At 31.0% G+C, this 14,558-nt stretch overlaps 1 protein-coding gene across 4 annotated transcripts in view; it reads left to right on the top strand.

The window, feature by feature from the left end:
- The window catches only part of LOC115888359, a 54,978-nt gene that overhangs the window by 19,941 nt on the left and 20,479 nt on the right, over positions 1-14,558 (top strand). For 3 of the 4 annotated variants that reach the window (XM_030908065.1, XM_030908067.1, XM_030908068.1), the window contains one exon: positions 3,357-3,458. The exons of the other annotated variant lie outside the window; for it this stretch is intronic. In XM_030908065.1, the coding sequence (XP_030763925.1) occupies positions 3,357-3,458 (102 nt within the window). The remainder of the gene's footprint in view (positions 1-3,356; positions 3,459-14,558) is intronic. 4 annotated transcript variants of the gene reach the window in all.

The following is a 14,558-nucleotide window of genomic DNA, read 5'->3' on the forward strand; positions in this document are numbered from 1 at the left end:
TACAAGAATAAGTAGTTGTGTAGTGTTTTTAAGAGATTATATTCGTTTATTTTGTAGTTGAGTAGTAGCTGAAGGGGTATTTGGGTATTTCTTCTTTTTGTTTTTCTTGTAATTGTAGTAGTTCTATTAAGTATTGTGATAGATACACTGTATCTTCCTTCAACTTCGTTGAAAAGTGCGTTATCATATATAATCTTGGTTTTCTGGTAGCAGAATATACGAAAAAAAATCTGATCTAATTTATTTGAAATTAAATTAATCTATTCTTATTAATCAAATTAAACTAGTCAAATAATAATAATAGTTAGTTTCAAAATACTATACAGGGTGAGTTTCCTACGATGTTCTCTATGGGTATCTCGGAAACTACTGGAAATAGAGAGTTGGTTAATGGGGAAAGAATTGCAGTTTCGTGGGATCATAAATATGCGCCTTTCGGATTTTTTAAAAAGTTTATCGCTTACTAGATATTTCGAAAAAAAACAAATTTTGGCTAGTTTAAAACTTGTCCCTAATTCCATTATATTTTAGACAAAAAGTTTTCAGATACAAGTTGTAGATAATTACATACCTAATGAGTTTGTGTTTTCTGATTTTTTCTAAAGCCTGTAATTTTTGACCATAGTTGGCCATGACTTCATAAAAATCACCATTTTTAAGCTTTTCAGCGATATAGGTATATGTGTTTTTATCGAAACACATTTACAGTTAGATACAGAGTTATAGTTATAGCCAATTCTTTTCTTTCTTGGCTAATTTCACTTAGTTGGCATGGTATTCTTACTCTGTTATGATTTATAACATAAAAACACAGAATATATTATTAAACGATTCTTTACGATTTACATTACGCAAACTAAAACTTCATAATATCACTACCCCATACACTTAAGTTATTTTAGAAAATGTTCTCCCGTACCGCCTCTTCGAGGGGGTCCATGCAATTGGTCCACCATCTACCTCTTCCGATCCCTGAGTTTGCATAATTGTGATATAAATAATTTTTAACATTTCTTTCATTATGGGGGGGAGGGAAGTTTCATAATGAAAGTCATATTGGAACCACCCTATTGATGCGTGACTACCTAAATTTAACTTTTCTAACATGTCTTGAAAACCGTTCTCTTAAAAACGTAAATAACGTTCACGACGTTAGGAGGACGCAATCTCATTAAGGATGTGATTATCTACAACTTTTATCTGAAAACTTTTTGATTAAAATAGACTATAATGGAATTAGGGACAATTTTTAAAATAGCCAAAGTTTTTTTTTCGAAATATCTAGTAATCCATGAACTTTTTCAAAAATCTGAAAGGCGCATATTTATGACCTCACAAAACTGCAATTCTTTCCCCATTTAACCGACTCTCTATCTGCAATAGTTTTCGAGAAATCCATAGAGAACGTCGTAGAAAACACCCTGTGTATTGAAAATACTGAAGACCATAATATAAAACAGAATAAAAAATAAATTTTGCATTATCTAATTAAATTATTTTCCTGATACATTTTTTTAATGAAAATGTACTTGAATTATTTCAGTTAGACATGTATCCTGCTTTTAGAAAGTTTTATGGTTTAACGGGATTTGTGTGTGAGTTAAAATAATGAAATTTTTAGTTTTTATAATTCTTCACACATACAAAGTTAAAGCAAACTTGATTTTAAAACTCCCATATTTTACATTAATAAAGATTTAATTGGTGTAATAAAGATTTAGAGTGTATTAAGTACAATATATTTATTTTAATGTCAAATAATATTGAAGCAAGTAGCAATTTTTTGAACATTTAATCAAGAATGTAAAAAGTTTTATGTTTTCAAAAAAAAAATATCGTAAAATTTGTTAAACAATCAATTTAGAATAAAATAATCTAAGAATGAAATGATTTTTTAATAAACCTGCATTAAATCAAATTAAAATAGGTATGTAACTTTTTTTGAATATTAATTATCAGCAATTAACATTGTCATAAATTATAAATAATGTACCAACATTTCGAAATATTAATTTCTTTGTTAATACGGTTTAGAATTCTTAAAATAACATGCAAAAATAATCCACAATTTACAATAAAATAAAAGTTTCGTTTAAATTTATTAATCAGCTGATCACTATTAAAGTTCGCAGAAACCCGGGGCTATATTATTACATTACTCTGAGGAAAATAACGAAAATAATCGATATTTTTGACTCCGCCCCGAAAGGTTCACGATTTGTCCTCCAGTTGGCAGCACATTTTGTCTAGTCGGTTGGGCAACAAGGGTAATATCTAGGTACGAAATAAAGAGATCTACAGAAAAATTGAAAGAGAGCAAAAATATTGTAAAAAAAGACCTTCAATTTTATCCTATTCCCTTTTTTACGTATCTTGCTTAGTTTTTGAAATAAGCAAAAAAATTATTTTTTTTTGAAAAATAAAATTTTTTTCTATCATAACTCCGTGAGTTTTTGAGCTACAAACTTTTTTAAGAAAACATTTTCTTTTCAAGCACTTTAAAAACGGTCATATTCATTTTCTTCGAAAAATGTGTTCTTTCGTCATTATTTTACCGTAAAATGTTGGAATTTAGTCTTCGAAAAATAAAAAATCACCTTTACAGAGTGATAAATCGGCTATTATTACACCTACGGTAATCAACAAAAAATGGCTCATTTAGCTATTCCAGAAGCTTCATTTTTGCTTTACATGAGTTTTGCGATAAAACGCAAGGTTTTCGAGTTATTTATAAATTTTAAATATCTTCCAAATGACATTAAATTAAAATATTCTGTATTTTTTCCAGTTAAATAAATAGTGTTATTATTATAATTTTAGTACATACTATGTTGTACGACTTTTACTTATTTTTATCAGTAATAAGCAACATATTAAAGCGAAAAAGCGATGCGTTCGTGCGAGATGCGGATTGAATATTTTTTAAGAAAAAAATGGTATATACGCGAATGACTTCTCTTAAAATAAAAATATTTTTTGAAGCATTTTTTTCTGAGCATTTTTTTTCTAAGCAAATTTGATCCTTTGATTTTTTCCTCCGACATATGGTTTTCAGTTAAAAGACGGCCAGTCTGGTTATTCAGTTAATTTGAAATTATTATTCATTTTATCAGTTATTGTAAGTAGTTTTACCCCCAGGGTGAATATACAGATCGCTACTTTGTAACTTTTGTGTCTTACATATTCACTGTTAAAGTTTCACGTCAATCGGTGCAGGTGTTCAGAATTCGGACCGTAAAACCCTCGCTTACTGGCCTATAAATACTAAATAGACAAATATTTCTTATATAACTGATTTCAAGTTAACGAAACTTGAGCCAAATTAACTATTATTACATGTTTTTATTTTGTTTTAGCGGTAGTTGGAGGCAAGAAGAAAATCAAAGTTAATGTTACTATAAAAGTCGCTTTGAGTAGTCTTGGACCGGAACTTTTGCAGAAGATTCATGACTACATGTGTATGTACTTTGTAAACTTTCTATGTTGCGATGCAACCATACTTATTGGGTAGTATGAATTCATTATAAAATGTTCAAAAGCCACTGCTTGTCCCGACGTCCCAAAATATGCCACTAACCATTCGCTGAATTCAACTAAAATTTCAAGAATCTGAAATTTTAATATAGTTCTTCTACATGTCACAGATAAAGTCTCATATGGTATGATTACGGGCTTTTATTTTATTTATTGAATTAGGTCAAATTTGACTTTGGTGTTATGGTTCAGTCATTGGGGATTTTTGCTTGGAAAAAAGTCCAGAAGTTTTGAAACTTTGCAGATTTATAGGTTTTGGGGTCCCTAACTAAAATCCATAAAATGCACATCTCCAGACTTGCCGCCGGCGCACAGTGATAGAAAATGGATTTCTGAAGTTCCAAAATTCAAATTTCTTATTGACTTAAATCTTTTACAAAATTATATATTATCCTTCAAAGAAAGCTAATAAACAGTGCTACACAAATCCATTCGCCCTGGCTAAGAAACAATTGCTTCACGTTGATCGAAAGTCGAAACAGTTAATACGCCGTTTAGAGAAATTCTGATCTCTGTTGATTGCAGTCTTAACCGTTTCGTTAAATTAATATTTGTGTGTTTTGATTTCTCAAAATCATACTGCATATTTCTGGAGATATGTAATTTGTGTTTTGCATAAAATTATGATGTTTAGTATGAAAGATACTTTAGGACGCTCAATTAAAGTGTACATTGTAAATTAAAGAATAATGCGAAAACGTTGTTGCATACCAAGGTAGAACTTCTTTGTGCCTTGTTACGACTTTCAAATACTAACATCATTTTTTTCTCTACCTTTTTTCCTTCTAAATAAAACAGAAAACTTTTGCCACCAGACGCCCCTTCTCTTTTAATTTGTATTTTTATAGACAATTTCGCGACGATCAGGCGTATCGACTTTTTTGAAGTTTTGAAATCGAAGGGTCCTTTACACCCTAGAACACTTAACAGCCAACAAATACTCTTGGATTATGTTTTACATATTGTTGGAAGTGAGGATCTCTCAGTTGACGGCAAAAACTTAGTTGTTAACACTATTGATTATTTTACAATGAAACTGCATGAAAAGTAGAACAAATCAAAACGTTATGTACAAAACAATTCAAAATTTCATATTGAAGTCATTTCCAGAGGATACAATCAGAAAAGTCGATTTCGAAACGATATTTTTTTGTAGCCATGCCGTGTTTCTTGACAGTTTGTCCAATAATTCAATGGTGCTATACTTTGATTAAGTTACTTGAGCTAATCCAGTAATAAATTCCATATAAAAAATTTTCATAGAAGAACCAGGCTTGGAGCCAGGGCTAAAAATATGTATTTTCCACTTTTTATAATTGTCCCAAATTTTGTAGATAGCCTTAAAATATCATTTTAAACACTTTTTTCGAATGACTTTTTTCGATATTTTGCCATCTAACCCCACTTTTCGGGTTTTCATAGCGTTTTTTTTTAATTTGCCGCCATAACAGTGATCACGTGACTGGTGTCATAATGACATTTAAAGTTACTAAACACGCAGAAGCGATCCCCCATACAAAATTTATTATTTTATTTCATTTATACATATGTAGCCAACATTATGGTAGACACTGTATAGGTAGACAAAGAGGGTGAAATGTCGATTTTCAGTTATTTGCAGCTTAAAAACAGTTGAAAATAGGTATAAAACATAAAATACGAGTATGTCTAGAATTTGACATAAAATCCACAAATAAAATAAAAAATGTACGTGTTTCCATTAAAATAAAAAAGTTATCTGGCATAACTCATTTTTTGGGACTAAACAATCGTTTATAGGGCACTCGTATCTATAGTTATTATCTATATGTATATTATCTATAGTTAGTAAAAAAAACTTTTGCAATATCATTTGTAAGAGTTTATTAGCTTATATCTTGATTTATAAAGCCGAAAAAAACACTTACATAACATAAATATTTTTGGAATCGTAGAATTGCATTCTGAATCAATGTGCGGCGCCGGCGCCGCTATCTTGCCAAATTGGCGCCCAAAATTGGTATTTTGTAAATATCTCGAAAACTATGTATTTTTTGCAAAAATTTGAGGAGAGCAAAATTAAAAAGAATAAAATTTCCTATAAAAAAGATTCTACGAAAATTTTCGCTAAAGTCAACCGTTTAGGCACAAAATCCCTGGAAATTTTACAATTTTGCGTAAAATATATGATACCTAAATGTATAGTCGATTTTCCCATATCAAATGTCGATTAGGATTCACTAAAACTAGTTTTAGTTTAGTTTCTTCAGTTTTGTCATGAAACAGTGGCGTATCATTAATTCGCTTATTAATTTATGCATAATTAATTTTAATTATTGAAAATGTGTACTTTTGTTTCCACACCACCCAAGAGATAAAGTACAGTACGTCTGTCCGTTTTGTAGCTACGGGGTATCCGTGAGAAAGGAAACGATATTCTCTTGATGTTTTTTGTAAAAAAATAGACGACGCGTCCCATCAATAAAAATTCGACAAAATTGCAAGTAGCCAATAAAATGAGTGGGCGGAGCGATTTGCGGTGACGCACTCGTCAAATCGACGTATAAAATATATTGCTTATTGCTGTTTATTTAAATGTTTTTTGTCCGCATTCCTTTCATAGACACAGATCCAGCAGACGTACTGTACATGGCGCGTTTATTTTAATGTGGTCTCCCCGGAGGCCTATACTCTGTTTTTTTTCTCAGGTAAGATTTCGACAGACGATGACAGAAAAAAAGCCGATGACTTCCATGCCAATCTATTTATTTTACTAAAAAAAGTTTCTAATATTTTTTAAGTTAACTATGGATGGGTTTATAAATAAATACGTCATGAGTCGTCTCTTGTTGTTTTTAACCAGTTTTATTGGTTTATTTCAAAAACGACAGATCATATTTCAATATTATTGGTTTGACGCAACGATGAACGACAAATGGACTCCGATGCGTATGAACTCGACTTAAGATTTTTGAGAATTGTCAAACTCTTGCCAGGTTATAATTTTGTGTCAAATAGAAATGATAAATATTTTGCATTTTGCATTTTGGACTGTGTTGTTACTTGTGTTTCGTGTTTTTTAAAATTAAGTGGAGGAAACTCGAGGAAAAATTAATTGTTGACCCAGACCATAGTTTACAGTTAATATTCGGTGCCCAGAGACCGCCAGAAACACAGTTTGCCAGAGGCTATGGCCAGAGAATTGTATTAGCAACAAATAAAGTTGTATACTATCTCGTATATGGTACCAAAAACTGGAGTATCTGTAAAATAACATCACACGATAGGTAAATAATAAATTTTAGTACTGCAGAAAAAAAATTTAGAAAAAAAATTTAGATTAAAGTTAATTAACCAAGATTAGATTTTTTCAGTTTAATACATTTTTTTTCACAATATTTTGAAGTAATCACTTGTCACCAAAATTTAAATATATTAATTATACGTTCCAATTGTGCCAACTTATTTCTTTGTAAAATAAAAAAAACTACTTTGAAATTAAAATGACAGACACATCTATCATTGCCAAGGATCTTATCGTTGGAAAGACTATACTCCACTAGGTAAATTAAAAACTTAAACTTATCTGCACAAGTCCGACGGATCTGGCTCATTGATATCAAAGTCCATCGTGTCTGCTGTGCTGGGCTCATCAGGGTGGTCTCTCAATTCGTCCAACTCTTCATTTTCAGCTGCCAGAGGTATATCTACAGGCAAGTCCAACTCCTCATCCGATTCGTTGAGTAACACTTTAGTGACGTTGTCACAGGATTTCCCATTGCAGTATGCACAAATCATTGAACATTTTAATCATGCTTTTCTGCATCCGCAGGCTTTGCTACAGAGATTTTGGAGCTGGACCTGTCACCGTTGTGACTGGAGTAATGCCTGTTTTTGTTTTCTTCCAACCCCATTCTTCGGCATCTTTGGTACAACCAGACCAATGCTGAACCTGGTGGTAAGTTTACAATGAATGCTGTCCAGCACGACAATTAATTATTCATAAATTAATGAGCGAATTAATGATACGCCACTGTTTCATGACAAAATTGAAGAAACTAAACTAAAATTAGTTTTAGTGAACCCTGATCGACATTTGATTTCGGAAAATCGACTATAAATATAATATACTTTACGCAAAATTGTAAAATTTCCAGGGATTTTGTGCCTAAACGGTTGACTTTAGCAAAAATCTTTATAGAACCTTTTTTATAGAAAATTTTATTCTCTTTAATTTTGCTCTATTCAAATTTTTGCGAAAAACGTACAGTTTTCGAGATATTCACAAAACACCGATTTTAGGCGCCATCTTGGCAAGATGGCGGCGCCGCGCCGTTGGCACGTCTGGAAATGTGCATTTTATGGATTTTAGTTAGGGACCCCAAAACCTATAAACCTGCAAAGTTTCAAAACTGCTGGACTTTTTCCCAAGCAGGCTCCTTTTTTGTTCCCCTTCTTGCTTTAAAATAAATTATAAATGGCATACATACTTAATCATTTAAACTCTTGCTATAATATCGGTTAAATTGGACATTTAAAAAATAAATGGCTAAAAATTTTATTGGCTGAATTTTGAAAATCAAATATTTTAAAGAGTTATTTCTTTTTGAATTTTACATAAGTACAGGGTGTCCCATTTTAGTTGAAATCATACGGTATCTCCCTCGGTATCTCCGTTCTCCGTTATTAGTGAAGATAGAAGGGTGCGGTTTTCACAAACCTGTCCCACTTTTTTGTCAAACGGAAGATGCTGTAAACAAAATGTTCGTAACCCTCTTCGTTTTAAATGGAACACCCTGTATATTTATAAAGTATATGACCTGACTTACCATAAGCTTCTCAAAAATATATATCACTCTATATTTATTTTCACTATTTACTGCAATATTTAAAAAAAATTATATCATATTTATTAGTAGACCATGATCTATACCAAAGTCTACATAGGTATACTAATCTATACTAATATATAAAATCCTTAAGTGACTGACATACTGATTAATCACGATCCTGCTCAAATCACTCAACGTAAGAAGCTCAATTTTGGCATACAGGTTGATTCTAGGGTGTAGAGGTTCGATTAGAAGGGATTTTTCGAAATTCCAGTTCCAAGAGGGTGAAACCACCCCTCAAATATTACAATATTTTTTATTTAAAAAAACGGTCAAGTTTCGGAAAAAACGCTTAAACACGTATATTTTATCTTGTTTTTTTACATATTTTAAGATTTTTTAAAAATGTATACAGGGTGTTTCGAAAAATCTGGTCATTGATTAATCACGATCCTGCTTAAAGCACTTTACGTAAAAAGCTGATTTTTTAAAAACAGATTGACTTTAGGGTGTAGAGGTTCGATAAGAAGGGATTTTTGGAAACTCGAATTCTAAGGGGGTGAAACTATTCCTTAAATATTAAAATATTTTTTATTTAAAAACCGGTGAGTTTTTCGGAAAAAACTCTTAAACACGTATATTTTATTTTGTTGTTTTACATATTTTAAGATTTTTTTATAAATTTATACAGGGTGTTTCATAAAATATGATCATTGAGTAATCACGATTCTGCTCAAACTGCTTGACGTTTAAAGCTGATTTTTGGCAAACGGATTGACTGTGGGGTGTAGAGGTTCGATAAGGAGGGATTTCTCGAATCTCAAATTCCAAGAGGGTAAAAGCGCCCTTCAAATATTACAATATTTGTTATTTAAAAAATGGTTAGTCTTTCGTGAAAACGCTTGGACAAGCAAAATTGATTTGGTTTTTTTACATATTTTGAAATTTTTTAAAAAATCATACAGGGTGTCGAAAAAGTTATGTAAAAAGTTCTACATTAAACAGTTTTAACCTAACCAACTTAACTTTCTCGATAGCAACAATAACAGAGATACAATAGATGTCCCAAATTGCAAAATTTTAAAAAGACCCTGTAGCTCAGAAACGCAAAGGGCTATGAAAATTTTGTTTACAGCATCTTCCTTTTGACAAAAAAGTGGGACAGGTTCGTGAAAACCGCACCCTTCTATCTTTACTAATAACGGAGATACCGGATAATTTCAATTAAAATGGAACCTGTACACTAATTTTCAGCCATCTAGATGATAAATAAAATTTCGTAATTTTTAACCAATTTAAGCAGTTGAAGCTGATTCTTGTGGTAGGAAAGGTAATTGATAGTAGTCCGTTTGTGAGTATATTTAGCGTATATACAGGGTGTTTCAAAGAACATGAGCCATCTCTCGTGGGAAGATTCCTCAGTTAAAAATAATTATTATTTTTCATATCAATATTGGTCCGATTCTGCTTTGTTTCGTAGCTACAGGGTGTTAAATTCTTAATAATTTTTCGATTTATTATAATTTTCTTCCAAGTACTTTTAGTGACTAGAATGAAATTTTGAGGGTAAAAATTGCTATAAGTGCCACATATTTTAATTCTAAAAAAGTGTCGATAAATTTATCAGGGACGTCATATGGGTTATCACTGGAATATTTAAAAAAAAAACATGTGCGTTACTGTTTTTTTTTCTTTTGATATCAAAATTATATAGACCAATTAAAAGTTACCTCTTGATATTTTGTCGAATTCGGCCTCTTTAATGAGATAAACGCAATTCTATTAATCAGAATTAATAAAATAAAAAAAAATTAATAAACAAATTATATATTTTACCTAATTTATTATTAAATATTATTACTATTAGTCCAACCTAACAGTAATTTCAAATAAAAAAATGGTAATTAAAATAAAGTAAAGTAAAGATTTTGAAGTTAACGTCTCCTTTTTGCTGCCAGGGCTAATCTAGACGGGGCCTACTTTGTTTACACGGAATCCGAACCGCGGTCCTCGACCATATCATGGTCAACGGCCTACCGACTTGGCAAGTGTCTAAATCGACTCTTACTCACGAGATATCCGATCTCATCCGGCCTCGAACCGGCGTGAATGAGAAGTGTGTGTCAATAGATTTTACACTTTTGCCTTTTTTGGACAACAGCACGATACAGAGTTTCGAACCGGTCACCCGTCCATCCACTAGTATCGCCTTACGTCGCTTAACTTCGGTGTTCTAATGGGAACCGGTGTTTCGACGTATGTATACTTGTATTCATTTAAAACTTCCCAATATGGCGGACTTCAGTATGGGAGGCTTAAAAAACGAAAATCTCTAGACTGGAATCAGAGGACTGGAATCGACTGTAGTTCAAATCGTTCAAATTGATAATCTGTGGTAAATCTAATTAAATTCTGACACTTGACTGACAGTGACGTTTACGCCCCCTTTTTCTAAATATTTTCATTATTTTTTGAGTTTTTATTCACAAATTCTACTTGATTTTGTTCTTTTATTTAACCTGCAGCCTGCAGTACTAATTATATAGTTATAAATAATCTTTTCACCGATCAAGAATTGAGGAATAAGCTGTAATATATTCAAAATGTGTAAAACGCTTAAAAACGTATTAGAAAGCATTGACTCGTCCACAAATTCGTGAAAATAAGTTAGTCCAGATATGGTCCAGATGTTTGTAAAAAGGTCTCTAATTATTTTGAGAAGTTTCCTCGTATCAGTAATTTTCAGGTTTGTAATATGTATATAATAATAAATAGATTAAAACTTATATTTCAGGAAACAGCGCGGGCATTACAGATTGTTGTAAATCAGTTTTAAAATAGAAAGAAGGTTTAAAACAGATTTAAAAGTTGAGTTAGTAGAAAAGACCTAAATAAGGTAATGTTGGTAATGGGACCAAAGATCAAATAACACTTGAAATCATTCATAGCTTGAAATATATAATATGTACAATAAATTGTAAGTAGTTTTTATGAATCTGTTTGATATCTATTGCCATTGTTTTTATATTTCTTGAAATATATATTTTTTTACTTTACAGGACACACAAAGAATAATAAAAAATACATTTACTCACTAAAAGCACTTAAGGTTTCTAATAGATGTAGTTAATATCAAACAGCAAACCAAACCAAAAATTATGTTTTATTTTACTGGTATTCCTCACATTTTAGGCCAGTGCAAATAATTTTGAATTTGCAAAAATTTTTAGAAAGCTGCGACCATTGAAAATAGTTAGCATTAGTAACCCTTATTAACATACTAAAAGTCCCCATTTGTCGGGTGTGTGCGTCATCAAAAAAAATCGGCCGCCATCTTGAATTTTGGTACTTTTTGGGAAAAAATGTTAATAACTCGAAAACCGTGCGTTATAGCGAAAAACTCCAAGAGATAAAAATTAAAGAGAATAAAGAATCAATAAAAAATAGTTTATTATCCTAACGCAGTGACGTACAAAAAAATTTTGAAAATCGAGCAATTTTTAAAAGGAATCACCGAAATGCAAATTACTAAACTTTTAAGCTTATTAACAAATAACATGGATATTTAGCATCAATTCAACTAAAATACAATCCTTGTGACATTTTCAAGAAATATTTATTGGTGGTTTAATAATATTTCAAAATTAACAAAAATTGTAAAAGCTATTCTTTACTAAATACATGTGTACTAATAATGTACGAAAGCAGCCTCCACCTTGTCCCGGTCGGGGCTATTTGCACTTAAACCAGGTCTCTTTGTTACCATTTTGTAAACAACTTCTTTTTAAAAATACATACAGTGAGAGTTTGAAAAATTAGGCTACAGGCTGGAAGAAAAAAATAAAATCTAAAGTACTTGCGAATGTCTTTTTGACATAAATATCATCTACGATCTTAACACTTTTTCATTATGATAAATACATTATAAATATACCACCCCTACAAATCGAATAACAATCATTCAAATTATGACCATTTTAATAAAAATGTGTTACCAACTTGTAACCTAACTTTTCAAACTGTCATCTCTAGAAAAAAAATTAAGTTTACAATTTTATTCGATTTGTTCTTCATCGACCGAGATTTCTTTGTTGTCGCAAGAAATACCATTACAGTTACCACACAAGTTTGAACAGGGCATATTGGATTTTAAACATGTACATAGTTTATTACATCCAGATTTGCAATTACAGTAAATCATTTTCAATACAAATTCTGGTGCCACTGCGTTTGACGTTGTTTTTAGAACAAAGGTATCCGTTTTTTTAGTCCATCCCCATTCTGTTGCCTCTTTTCCGTTATTTAGCCAATACTGCATTTGTAAATGATATATAATAATGATTTTCAGCTGCGTTAGTTGTTGGAGGTAAGGTAGCTAAATCAAAATTTTTACTAAGTACCTGACGAGATGTAAGGGTTTTATATTTATAATACCTCAACTGATCTAAATCTTTTGCTAGCCTATGTCGACCATATAATGAAAATAAGAATGTATTTCCAGCTTCGACTAGCTCAGATTTTTGTGCTGCAGGATCTAAAAAAATGGATGTAATTTGTCGCAGATGAGGATCTTTTTGCAACGTTTCGAGAATCGCCAGTTTACCTTTTTTAAACAAGCACGAGGTTGTATCACACCCTCATATAGCATGTGCAAATAAGAGTGAATGCTTCATGTCACCAATCTTGTTCTGCATATTACCGATGTCAGTTACTCTGTGAGGTTTGGACGATTTTCCAGGCCGAAGCATAAAAATAGAATTTTTTGTCCGATAATGCAGTAATAAAACTAACAAATCAGTATCTGTAGTCTAATTATTCAAACTGTCACTGTATTTTTAAAAACAAGTTGTTTACAAAATGGTAACAAAAAGACCTTGGTTTAAGTGCAAATAGCCCGATCGGGACAAGGTGGAGGCATCTTTCGCACATTATTAGTACACATGTATTTAGTAAAGGATACACTTTTACAATTTTTGTTAATTTTGAGATATTATTAAACCACCAATAAATATTTCTTGGAAACGTCACAAGGATTGTATTTTAGTTGAATTGATGCTAAATATCCATGTTATTTGTTAATAAGCTTAAAAAATTAGTAATTTGCATTGTGATTAGTTTTAAAAATTGCTCGATTTTCAAAAAAATTTTGTACGTCACTGCGTTATGATAATAAACTATTTTTTATTGATTCTGGTAGAGTTTTTTATTCTCTTTAATTTTTACCTATTGAAGTTTTTCGTTATAATGCACCGGTGTCGAGTTATTTACATTTTTTCCCAAAAAGTACAAAAATTCAAGATGGCGGCCGATTTTTTTTGATGACGCACACACCGGACAAATGGGAACTTTTAGTATGTTAATAAGGGATACTAATGCTAACTATTTTCAATAGTCGCAGCTTTCTAAAATTTTTTGCAATTTCAACATGGTAAATGTCATAACTGCACTGGGGTATTTGAAAGGAAAGTCATTTCATAAATAAGCAGAAGGACATCGTATAGTACACTCTATATTAATAATTCTTTTTTATCCTATACTTGTTAGTTGACGCATCACTTACTAGGTATAAAATTTAGTACAGATTCCAGACCTATAGTTGTGGTTGTGACATATTCTGATGTGTTTCTGGCAATTTAAAATAAGTTAATATTTAAACAAACATTTCTGGCTTTCCTGACAGGAGTGTGAACACAAATTTAATAAAGGTATAATGTGGATAATGTTCTGATTATTACAGTTTGCATGGATGACTGTTTTTGTATGTTGTTATTTTTAATAAAGCATATTTAGTGAGTTTTTGAGTATTTCTTTTTCCCTCAGAGGATTGTGTTCTAATCTTTACATATAAATTTTCATAAATTATTATATCTACAAAATTTATTACCTTATAACTTTTTGCTAGACTTTGTAGTTGATACAGTTTAACAGTATATAAAAGAACTATTTAAATAAGATGTTTGAAAATATATAGCTGTTTTTGCACACATCAATTCAATTTGTGATTAATTGTACTGAAATAAAAACATAAATTAAGAGAAATGGGGTGATCTATCAACTATATCATGAAACGCATCGTCCTATCTCCAAGTCTTCTATTAATTTCACTTATTAAAGAACTATAATTATTCAATAATCTTGATAATTCTAGGAACTCTCAGATATCGTCAAAACATGAAAACAAAAATTAACTTCCTATAGTTCTTACGTCCCTTT

The sequence above is a fragment of the Sitophilus oryzae genome, unplaced genomic scaffold, assembly GCF_002938485.1.
Source record: "Sitophilus oryzae breed Bouriz unplaced genomic scaffold, Soryzae_2.0 scaffold_734_pilon_pilon, whole genome shotgun sequence".
NCBI classification, from domain to species: Eukaryota; Metazoa; Arthropoda; class Insecta; order Coleoptera; family Curculionidae; genus Sitophilus; species Sitophilus oryzae.